Source organism: Hetaerina americana, unplaced genomic scaffold (genome assembly GCF_022747635.1).
Source record: "Hetaerina americana unplaced genomic scaffold, ioHetAmer1.1.p SCAF_4, whole genome shotgun sequence".
NCBI classification, from domain to species: Eukaryota; Metazoa; Arthropoda; class Insecta; order Odonata; family Calopterygidae; genus Hetaerina; species Hetaerina americana.
Window position 1 is genome coordinate 29,742,097 of NW_027286985.1, and position 12,938 is coordinate 29,755,034.

General features: G+C 37.4%; 1 protein-coding gene across 8 annotated transcripts in view; it reads right to left on the reverse strand.

Annotated features, from left to right (window-relative positions):
* Window positions 1-3,753: 3,753 nt before the first annotated feature.
* syd (JNK-interacting protein syd) overlaps window positions 3,754-12,938 on the reverse strand; it is a 77,305-nt gene continuing 68,120 nt past the window's right edge. For 7 of the 8 annotated variants that reach the window (XM_071590843.1, XM_071590840.1, XM_071590839.1 and 4 more), the window contains one exon: window positions 3,754-6,141. In XM_071590843.1, the coding sequence (XP_071446944.1) occupies window positions 5,873-6,141 (269 nt within the window). In that variant the 3' untranslated portion in view covers window positions 3,754-5,872. The remainder of the gene's footprint in view (window positions 6,142-12,938) is intronic. The other variant, XM_071590841.1, reaches the window with a different exon arrangement.

Genomic DNA, 12,938 nt, shown 5'->3' on the forward strand with positions numbered 1-12,938 from the left:
AAACATGGTCAATGAAGCAGTAGGACAGATGTAGATCGGAGACTTCTGAAATGTGGGGGTGGAGGAAGTTGGAGAAGGTGAAAGGAACCGAAAGGAAAACAAATGAAGTACAAGGTATGGTGGGCAAGGAGAGGGGTTTGTTGGGAGAAATTCTAAGGAGGTAGGAAAAATGGATGAAGGGCATATTGGTCGGCAGTGGGATGTTGAAGAGAGTGATAGAGGGTAGAATGTTAGGCAAACGAGGAAATGGCAGGAACAGGGTAGTTGCATGGGATGAAGGGAGGAAGGAAGTACACAGATGAAGAGGGATTTGATGCAGAGTAGATTACAGGAGTCGCAAAATACTTGTTTGGTAGTTGTGACCATCCAAAACCTACCTTAACCGGTAGAAACGTAATGATAATAATAATTTTAAGACTGACAAAAACTGTGGCTAATTTCACCGAGCTTCACAGCGCCGGGACGGTTGCTTTGTTTTCCTTATAAGGATTCCTGGGAAATGCGTTCCAATCGCTCGCAAACCCGACGCTAGATTTAATGGCGAGCGAGATACTAATTAGGGTGCTATCGTCGCGTTCGAAGGAATGAACTATACAGTTCAGGCTAAATTTTTATCCACTTAACACGCGATCGAATCTGCAGTCCCTCCCTATTTAAAATAGTATTCCAAGCGAGGGGTAGACCTGAAAGTAATCAGATTATAAATTGTGGAGACTCTACAATGACGAAGAATTGAAAGTCGCTAATGGAAATTGCAATTTGTGTGCACACGATAATTGGAAGCTACCGCGGTCGTGATAGCAACCTCGGTATTGCAGAGGTTGGACAATATTTGTAATTTCAGGGGAGGTGGCCGAAAGCAGAGGTCAATACTGCCATTAGGGAGCGATGAGAAAGATGGAGAGAAACCTGATATCGGCAGTAGTCCACTTAACGAAAGGCACCAAGGGGTGGGCAGTTCAACATCCCAAACGACGGACGGTGTGCTCACTCCAAGTGTTCTCCACAAAGCACTTTCATCGTAGGGATCGAGACACCAGCGAAAAATACCTGCCGCCTCTAGGATTCAAACTAGGACCCTCTGGGTAGGAAGCCAGTACGTACCAACCGCACCATCCGAACCCTAGTGATGACAATTACGGGACCATTATCCAATTCAATCCCCGAGAGAATAACCAACGACGATTGAGCCAAGCTGTAGATCGGATTTACCGCGTACTTCAACCCTTTGCTTAGTGTATGTAAGTAAATACGGATGCCAGCAAGAGAAAGCACGTTTCAAATTAATTTTTGTAGGCTAACTGCATACATACCAACATACAACCGTCAATTTTGGAAGGTGGCCTTAAGATCTAGATACTTGAGACCTGACAATTAGAAACTTGATACACTGAACGCGTTTATGAATAAGCCTAATCTACCACTGCATGTTTGCACGTGGGCTTCTATTAAGTCGCCACTCACCAATGATATAGATCTGCCCGTGATTTCGACCGCTTAATCTTTAGCTTAGGAGTAGTAGCTCAACGATATTCCCTCGTGGGTTCCACGAAATCTGGGATAGCGGCTTCGATCGGCTGTCTCGTCCCGGCTCTCAAAGCGAACTGGCGTGACCGAATGCGCGTGGGCAAATAAGGGGGGAGGGACTTTGAGGGGAAGGCGGGGGAGGCCAAGAGGGTTTATTGAGGGTGAGACTTCGCACAAGAGAGAGAGAAATCGAATTGGGACGAAGGAAAAGGAGGCGGAGGGAATTGTTAGCCCATTTCAACTCTGAAAGTGCGCATTTCTCGTATCTTCGCAGGGCTTAGCACTGAAGCAAACTGGAGTCCTGCAGTTAATCGCTCCATTCCTCGCCAAAAGCTTGAGTCGAATGTACAGCTTCCTCCAAGACGACCACCCCATATGCAATGCGTGCCCCTTCAGAAATCCGCGCGCGTCATTAAACAAGCCATCGTGCGACCATCCAGTGAATCCAGACTTGGGTCTCATTGTTATTCCATGACTATAGAAATATGTACATGCCGTAACACCTACGTAAGTAAATGAGCCCAATGATGATGTCTTGTCCACATATTCCCCGTATGTGTTTCACCCAGGAGAGGTCGTGAGTGAGAGTAACGCCTAGGATATTCGAACGAGTGTCCGCATCCATTTCTGTGATTTATGACTACGCACTTGCGAGGTGAGATGGAAGGATAGCGGAGATTACAGGAGTAATAGTTAGTAGAGTAATTTACAGCGGAGTGGATGAGAGTCGACGAGGGGTTGCCATAATGTTGAATAAATAGGTATAAAGGATCGTAGTCAACAAAGAGCAAGCAACGGATAGAATTTTACCCAGGTAAATTAAAAGCAGAACCGACGAACTCGGTCATTATTCAGGTATACATGTCACCAAGCAATCGGAAAGAGGAAGAAGTCGATAAAGTATATGATCAGTTAGAGAATATAATCGCGGATGATCCAAGAGGGAAGCATTTTTATAGTGATGGGGGATTAGGATGCAACAGTAGGTGAAGGAAAAGATGGTTATGAGGTAGGCTAATCCGTTTTATGTAGGTGAAATGACCGTGGGGAAAAAGCAATTGAATTCTGCATCATACAGGAGTCAATCCATGACAAACTGAAATCCATACTCAAGGTGGGGCCTGCACCCTCTTATTACAATTCCCAGCTGTCCTTTTTATGAATCCTAACTTTTTATTTGCTATTCTGCAAGTTTCACTAATGTGTTTTTCCCAGGACATTTCCTAAATTATTGTTACACCCAAATATTTTACCAATTATGTGTTTGTTATGTTGGTTCCCTGCATAGTGTTAATGTTTTCAGGTGAAATACTCATTCTCCAAAAATTTATTGAAATGCATTTACTGGCTCCCATTTCTTGCACCACTTTTCAATTGGACTTGAGTTGTTAGTTAATGAATACCTTATCTTCATGACCGGACATTTCCCTATATATCACTGCATCATCAGTCAATAGATGAGGTTTACTGGAAACCTGAGACCCTATGCCATTAATGTATAACTAGCAGACCAATAACACTTCCTTGTGGGACACCTGATGTGACACTTTGTCAGATGGTATTACGGTGAGGATAGGATTGGTAAGTCTGTGTGGGTCAGAGAGACGTCATCCCAACGTCAGGAAGTAATAATTGCCAATACTTTTATATTCCATTGACCTGGACAATGGCCATAAGTTTACCCTTATTATGAGATACCTTCTCTTTTCCATGAATGGAGGTACAACACTATGGTTTTATTTTGAAATTGTTCTACTCTGGTCTGAAAAAACTATACTAAGTTTCATGGTAAAATATTACAAGAACTTCTTTAATTTCCCACAGTGAATTACCCAATAAGTAAAAGAAGCATTTTAATTAAATCATTAATTTTCTTATGAAAAAAATGGGCCCAATTTTACTGTCTAACCACAATCCTTCAAACTACAGAAAGTTTGATGAAATCTAAGTTGTAGTAGGAGGTGATCAAATCTTAGTGTGATCATTTCAGGCCACAGCTGGCATTATTGGCTCTAATGACACATTTAGAGGATCTAAGAAGTTTCAGAAAAGGAAAGAGGTAGTTGAAATATAAGGGATGTTTATAAGATATTATTGAGTTTTGTAGGCATCCACCATATTTACTACCTCACTAAGGCTAGAGGAGGGATACCTGAGACTCAGCAGCTGATCATCACTGCCTTATCACTCATCATACTAATAAGATTAATAAAAGATTTTCCTAAATATGATTCACCAACTTGTACATATCTTTATTGGAGAAAATGTCATGAAATAAATAAAATCATCTTTACATTTATAAAATAAATATTTTGGCGTTAATCCAACAGCTTGATTTACTGCCATCAACACAATGAAATGTGTACAATTAATTTTGTAATTTTAATCAAACTAAAATCAACATGAACACTGCTGATAATCTGATGTTGTAGATGGAAGTAATGAAATGCCAAGAACTTATCAAGAACAAGGCAATCCAACGTAAAAAATCAAACACATTATTTGATAGACGAAGAAACAAATACAGCACTTCGTTTCCTGTGGTCCAAGACCAACCAACATTAGGCTTGATGACTATTTTAAATGTGATTTAATCACCCCTCTTTTCATCCAAAACTTGAATAGATTAAAAATCACAACAGTAACATTCATGCATTGAGTGTAATAAAAACATTCAGTGCATGAAATGCTTTTATAAATCCTTGTATTAAAATCCTTTTCACAAATTGCCTTTTATGAAAGCTATAGATAAGCACTGGATATTTATACAAGTATGTTCAGTATTTATAAATGTCATGTCTTTGAGATAGAAAATTTCTGAATATTTGATCAAAAATTTTAATAAATGAAATGAATAACTTTCTTTCATTGCACTGATTAAAAAGAAAGATGAAAAAATAATCAAGCTTCTCTCATGTAGTCCATTATATTAATTTGATAATAAAATTGAATTTACAAAAAAACTCATTAATTTACAATGTTATTTTTGTTACTGACATGTTAGTTAATAAATAATAATTTTAGGAAGTATTATTAGAATAACTGGAGGATTTATGGAAAGCATTCACATTTTGACTATACAATTTTTCACATGTGCACGAAAGACGTCAAGGAATCATGTTTTACTGCACAGCCCATATTTAAAGAACTCACTGGCCATATAAACTCATATCAAGGCAAGCATACTTGAACATATATGTATATACATTCTCTCTCATACACACAATATTACAAATCAACATCAATTCACAAAAACTAAAGAAGTCACTGTGAAATATCAAATATCAAAAACAAATAAAACAAAGCATTAAACAACAATTTACCATAAAAGGGCTCATTAACAAATAATTGTTTATATATTAGAGGGGTTAAATTAACTGCCCAGCAGCATTAGGCTAATTTATTCTTTACAAAATATAAAATTCATTTATCATTATGTACCTACTTTTCTTATAGTGTTCTCTTTGCTCTAAAAATAGAAAGCCAAACAGAATTTATCATAAAATTGAGGCTTACTTTAGCCACTAAGGACCAAGTATTAGTGTACAGGATAAATCAATTTTTGTGCCTGGTAAATCATACCTAGGTATGCATGTGTGTTTTAGACAAAAGTCATATTGATTAAAATGAGATATCTATGGATCATTATCACAAAAGAAAATGGACTAGTACATAATGCAACTACAAGTGTTTCATAATTAACAAAATTTCACTGCATTATTGCCCAGAAATCAAACAATACAACCAAATAAGCCATGTTTTGGAGTAGTTTTTTTTCCAAAAAAAAACTAAAGAAACATATCCATGATACGTGACATCTACAAGTATGAAATGTAAAATCTATTACCTTCCTGTGACGAGCAATTTAATTAAGTGCAGAATTAAAAATTATCAGTGTGTTGATAAGCATAGACAAGAAATGCCAACACGCATATCAAACTTATAAAATGCATTTTTAGGTATACAAATATTCCATTTACCAGGTTAAAATGATTGTGTGTAGTGGGGATTTGTGATGTAGGAGCTTATTCCTACAAAATCTTTGAAGTTCTCTCTACACCTTACTCAAGAGTTTTAACAAACTTTTTATCACCAATATGATGCAAAAATTTAGCACTATTGATCAAGATTAAGCTGCAATCTCCAAAAAATCACACACAAGAGTACAACAGTCTTGGCAGGCAATATTTATTTCAGCGATGCTAAACAAAACTGCAGTCTTCAAATCTGGGCAACTTGGGGCCCAACTGGCCACTTGGTAACATCTTTTAAATGCCTTTTCACACAAACACTAATTGGAGTTGACAGGGTCCCAATCAAATTACTCATACTATTGCCCACATGGTCACTCAGCCGGCAGGTCCACTTGCCACACAATGAGATAGCTGGTGTCACTCCTTCCCTGAGATGCCCCAACCTTATCCCTGTCCATCAACGATGATGGCCTCACCTCCATTGGTTCATCCAGGTCATCACTAACCCCCACCTCACCTTCCTTGTCTACTCTCTCAATGCCATCCTCACCTCTGGCTGTGTCACCCTCGCCCCCAAGAACCTTGTGGTGATGTTCGGTGTGGGAAGACCTGTCCATCCCATCCATTTCATCTCCATCTCCTATTCCAAAGGAAATAATGGGGTCATATTAATAATGCATCATCCAAACATCATACAGAATGCATAGAAAGAGGGAAACATTGTGCCAACGATTATAAACATTGACAAAAATGAAGAATTTCTTCCAGAGGAGAAGAAAAATGTGCACAAGAGAGAAAAACACAAATAGCCAACATTTTTATCCAGCTATACAGGAGTACATCACACAGCAGTACCACTTACTTCGTTAAGTCATTATATAATTTATTTCCCATTTTAATGAGTTTCATCCAAGAAATATGTTGACTACATTTTTGCTCGCAATAAATAAGAAATAGATACATGATAATAAGTGCCTAAACTCACCTCGAAACATTTTCACAGCATACCAACACACAAAGCCTGAGAATACATATACATAGTACAAGTGCCTGAGATGGGAGCTTGCAGGAGACAAGAACCAATTCCCATGGTTTGATTTTATTTTACAATGGGGAAAAAATGTCCTCCTTGAAGTGCCCATTAGCTGTGACCGCAATGGTATTTCAAGGGATTGGTGACTTTTCATTAAAGTTATGATGCTCATTGCAATAGCTAAGAGCATTCAGTTGAATACTACAAAAGTGTATTGGTTAGATTTCCAATTGAAATGTTCAATAATTGATATCCAAAATAAAACATAGAAAAATAGTTTTGTGGCACAACATATGGTTAGCCTGATCAACTGCACAAATTCCCCTTCAATGTACACAGATGTGATGAATATTCTTTAAAATCTGGCACAGTTTATAACCCATCAAAAGCCAATAGTTTAAAAAAAAATCATTACATTAGTCATTCATTACACATTCGAATAAAGAAAATACATATGCGACTTTTTCTTCCACTGTCAACTTCCTCGTAATATCACATTAACTATCCAAAATTCCAAGTTTTACTGCTCAGGTCTACATTTTTTCCAGTATTTTTTCAAAGTTTTCCCCATTCTCAGTTTTCAAGGAATCATGTAATGGTCACCATGTTATGTAATTAGACCACTAGGTAGGTTAATGTGCTAATACATTTTCTTTTTCACAAGATGTAAATGTCTCTTATAAGAACAATATTTTTTTGAGTAAGTACCTCAATGCTCCATAAATTGTGGGGGGAAACTTGAATTAGATAGCTATAAATTCCATAAGAACAAAATTCCTACACTGTCAAATGCAAGAGGAAGAAAGCTACAATAAATAAAGGAATTAGACTGAGGCAACAGCATAATCAAATGTGTACTTAGATGGGATTAAGAACCATACCAATAACGCATCAAAAAAATTTAAATGATGGAAAAAATATTGTGCTTCATCTCATACATGACATTGCACGGATAGAAGAGAACTGAGAAGAACTGCAGACATTCTTGAGTGCAATGGACAAGCTGGTTCAAGGTTATAACATAGGAATTAATTGGAAGAAAACTAAAAAATAAGAGTAAAGAAAATGGAGGTTGAAGACAGACACTGTGCTATGAGGAAAGAAATGAAGAGTACGATTCTTTCACCCAGCTCAGAAGTAGCATAACACTGAGTGGAAGAAGCTTGATGACATTAGCACACCATTCCACAGGTTAAGAAGGCATGCATGTGGCAGAGGCAACTACTAAGATCAAATATGGTTGAAAACCAAGAAAGCAATGAAAGAAATAATCCAAGTGAACTGTGGGACTACGCAAATAAAAATGTGGATCAATGGGAAAAAACAGCACATAGGAATCCAAGCCTCCAAAACTTAGGAGTTGAATGTAGATACTGGAGATCAAGTACGGTGGAATCCTCATATGACAAGTCATGCTTATACAAAGAATAGCAATATATTGATTAATGCCAAGGTAGTTTATTGTCATAAAATTTACATGTCAAGGAAGTCAGTATTACCCAGGATTAATGTTACCCACATTGGCATTTCATACTACAACTACATTTGGCATATGGTATTTCAGATCATCTGCATGAAAATGAGACTCATTAAAAATACAACAATATTATTTGATCAAGCACCCATTATACACTGCCTCAACCTGACCATTTGTTATTTCTGGGCAAGCATGTTTTTCAAGCACCCTTTGTTTTCTCCAGAACAGATAGTTCAGGTACATTGAGGTAATAACACCATTTGCTAATGGATATGGATTAAAATTCTGGACATCACCACAAACTGTCCTTCTTGAATAATTTTGTAAGCCATGATCTAGATGAAGTGGTTAATACCAGAAGCATTACTAAGCCTTTAATTAAGATGAAATCCAAGTACCATCAGTGAGATATAATAAAATTGAGGGGTAAAATTCCCTGATGGTTGACTAATTTGGATCAGAGGAAATGTGTGGGAGCCAAAACTAGATCCTGATCTGAAGAGGATGTTTATGGAAAGAATGCCCATATCATTTATTTATACATAGCAGACAGTACAGCACTATTCTACAACCTCCTTCCCAATAAAACACTTGCTGGGTAATGTGCCAACAAAATGAGATGGATAGAGAGGATTTTAGTAAGATACAGAAAACACTACCATCAAACTGCACAATTAGGCCTCCCTTCAATTAGTTAATAGAATTTGATAGGTATGAATTCAACATTTCATATCTATTTTGGTGTTTATAATCTTTGTTCAACACAGGCTAGTAGAGGATGATGCCCAAGAAGAGTCTAACTTTGGAGGTAGATTGCAGTACCAAAGGATCCAAGTGACTGAAAAGTTATGAGCCTGTTTTTAATATGATCATCTGGGTACAGATGACGTAGGCCTGAGGACTTGCGATATCAAGGTTCCACTGTATGTATACATATTAAAAGCAAAGAAGAAGACTGAGAAATAATAGAAGAAAAGACTCAATGGGAGCAATTTACAGAAGAGGCAAGAGCATTTGGCACACCTCGAGGTAAAACAAAATTGTTCGGTAATTAACAGCAGGAAAAATATATGAGAAGGCTCCAGAATGTAGACAAATAATTGACCAATTGTACGAAAGACAGGTCAAAACGGCAAAAGAGATGGAAAACTGGGTTGGAAGAAATGTGAGAGATAAAGGCAACCAATCAATCAAATGAAAAACCTATAAAAATCACATTGATTTTCTATATTGCATGAGGTGAATGTAAATACCGATTTTGTGGCACTGTTATCAATTCCCACGCACAATAACACACACACACACACACACACTGATAATGACACACACTCACTTACTGACATTACTACTCAAACTCAGACTCACCAAAAATCACACTTACAGGTAGGCCACAAACACACACACTCTCATATTCACACTAACACAATCAATGATACGCATACACTGACCCACACACACACACTAACAAATATCCCTCCACAGACACACACGCAAAAACACATACTCTAGACACTCAGTCACTCAATCATGTGCACGATCGAGCCAACAGTAACACACACTCAAAATCATTCACATTCACAATCAGTCATTCACAACAACACACACATTCACTCACTTTTCACATTTTCTATTACAACACCAAATCACACACTGCTCACACACATGTAGACTGACACTCATTCACACAATCACCCAATTCACATACTCAAAAGACATGCACACACGCTCTCTCCCACACACTCAGTTCATGCCAAGCACATTCATCCAAACATACACACAATCACACACAACACATACTCATTCATACACACAATCCATCACCCATAAATGCACACACTCACAGAATCACATACATCCTCACTCACTCAGACACACACATGGTGGTCCACTGAGGATGCCAGTGCAAAGATTTAACAATTGAAGATACATGAGTGTGCATGTGGGCACATTTAATCTTAATCAGCACACAAAAAGGCACGTTCATGGACCATTCAACTTATACCATCCTTAATAGATCACTCTGAGCTCACACTCACGATATTACCACCACCCACTCAAAAACACCCTACTGGAGATTCACTCTCCTTTTCTGGAGGATGTGGATTTTAGATCAATGATGGTCACTAGAATAGAGGCTATAATGGAATGTACAAAAAAATCTGTCAGCCCACAGTGCCTATGGGAGGACATGAAAGTAGGAGCACAATATCAGTCATATATCAGGTGATGGATCACCACCTTACTGATGAGCAATGAGAAGATATGCCATGCCATGATCCAGATTAGAGATGCATAAAAAGCAGGAAGTGAATAATATTGGGCAGAAAGTTAAGAGAGACTCCTGGAGAGTGACACACCCTCCATTGTGTTGAAAAAAATATCCAAAGGAATGGACGAGAATGGTCACATTATCCCTATAAGGGCAGAGTAAGATCAGCCAACGATTGATTGCCCCATACTAGAGGAATACATTAAAAGCAGTGCACATTCCACCTGATGTGTGGCAAAATTCAACCCCAACAGGCTGATTTTATCTGGTAAGAAGGATTACATTGGGCTAATCTTGACATGGAGTGCATGACCCAGGAGGAGGGAGGGTTTGGACTCGTCAGGGTACCCAACGAAATTTCATATTTCCAGATGAGGATGGTGGAATTTCTCAAGCCACCATACACACTTGAAGGATCTCATCAACTGACAGTGCAGTGGGCACTTTAGTGGCAGCATGAAGGGCATTAAAACCTACACTTCTCGAGTCACATTCACTTTCTGTAGCCACTTCACATTCAACTGTAAGGAAAGCAACTACCACAGTTCCCAGAAAATTGGTCAAAGATTACTCCTTTTCCAGAGTTAGAGATATATTCTGAATGGACCGACAATGCCTAAGGCCAACATTGGCCTCTCCACAGTGCATGAGAGTGTAAACTTGAGACCATTCCATGTCAACATAATGGAGAGATGGTAATGTAATGCGGAGGCATTGTTGAGAGACTTGCAGACTATGTACTCTTGCAAGGAGGAGGGTATTGGAATCACCCTTCTATTACAAGTTTTGTTAGACATATGAGTGTATGAAGAATTGACATATGCTCAAGCTACCAAGAAGACAGCTGGAAAAAAAGAGTGCAAGCTGGAAAATTTCTTGGTGACTCTAACTAAAAGTGTAACATAAAATACCATAATTCTATTCCCTAGGGGAAGACAGCAGCAGTGAACTACATTGAGGTCCTGTAAAAATGCTAAAAAATATCTTTTAAAAGAATTTTTTAATGCCAACATGTGAAACAAACTACTCAACTACCATGAATTCGGGGGGAGAGACAAAATATTTGATGTTGTAGGAGAAGACCTCATAATTGACCAATTTTATACAACCCATCCTGGCTAGAGTACACAGCCAGGTGAAAGAAATCCTCCTGTGGGCATAAATCAAGCATAGGGAGAAGACAGGGACACAGAGGATATGGGTGGTCAAAGGTTGTGCTACCAAACCTCTTAGTCCCCAATTCTGTCCCTGAGTCAGATTTCAAGCTCCAAAATCAAAGTGAAAAATAATGAAAGAAACAAACATTTAGATGATGAGAGATAACCTAGACTACATTTCATAATAATAATAACACATTCACATAATCCTTCACACATCTACATACATGAAAAAATCATTCACACTCATGTTCTCATTCAAACACCCAATCTCTCTCTTGCAAACATTCTTAAACATACAATGACTCCACATACACAATATTCTCTCAGGTGGACCCACAAATACACATTAAATATCTCTCACTCACAACAAAATCACCAACGCAACAAGCATATTCACTCACTCATGCATTTGCCCACACACTATCTCAACCACAACCATGCACTGACAGGCATTCATTCATTTGTTCACACATTCAGTCATGAACTTGAACACAAGTATAACAAACACACAGCTTCAAAGTAATAACTTAATGTCAACAGAGCTAATTTTACATGTCTGGAAACAAATTTCTGACAAACATTTTTATGAAATGTAATTTGTTTCATTATTCAGGGGCCACCTCAACTACCTGTCATATCTGGAAGATGGTACAGAAGAAATTAAGCACATACCATCAATAAGTCATTCATCGTCATTTATATTATTAATCTCTTTACGCATTATATTATTTATGGAAAATGTATACCAATGAAAATAAATTAACCAAAACCTTTTTCTCTCATTTTCCTGTCATAAATTGATTACTTACAAAAATTAACTAATACCTTGAAGCATACATCCAAACAAACTGTAAAATTTATTTACATTTACCCTGGATAAATGTACGTATAGTAACACCTATACACAATTATTATTCAGTAATGTTCTGGAATGCTTTTAGATTGAAACATAATCATAAAAAATATTCAAAAATGATTAGCAATGCATTCCTAAACTATAAGGTACTAAATACACCATATCTAAAACTTTCCCAAAGCAAATAAAAGTTTAACTAAAGCAGCTTCACTTAATTCTCCCAGTAAGTATAATTATCAAGTTTTTATCCCAAAAAGTGACTCCAAATTTATTTCTACTACACATGATTGTATTTACAGCATCCGAACAACAAGCATTATCAAGTGCAGAGATTTAGCATGCATATCATTAACTAGCATGTACATAAAAATTTATGCAACGTATACAAATACCATGAGTTAGAAAAGGAAAATTACTGGAAGTTACTAAAGCTAACAGATTCCATGTAAAAATTTGACTAATTTAGTAGGCCAAGTAACCTAAATTAAATTAATTTGCAAACATCCTCAGAGAAAATCAAGCGCAGAGGCACTAAACATTTTCAACAAGCTACATTTAAAAACATACTGATTACAATGCAGTGAAATGGCTACAAGAACAATAAAAAGAGGAAAAACTGAGAGAAAAGTAACAAGGATACAA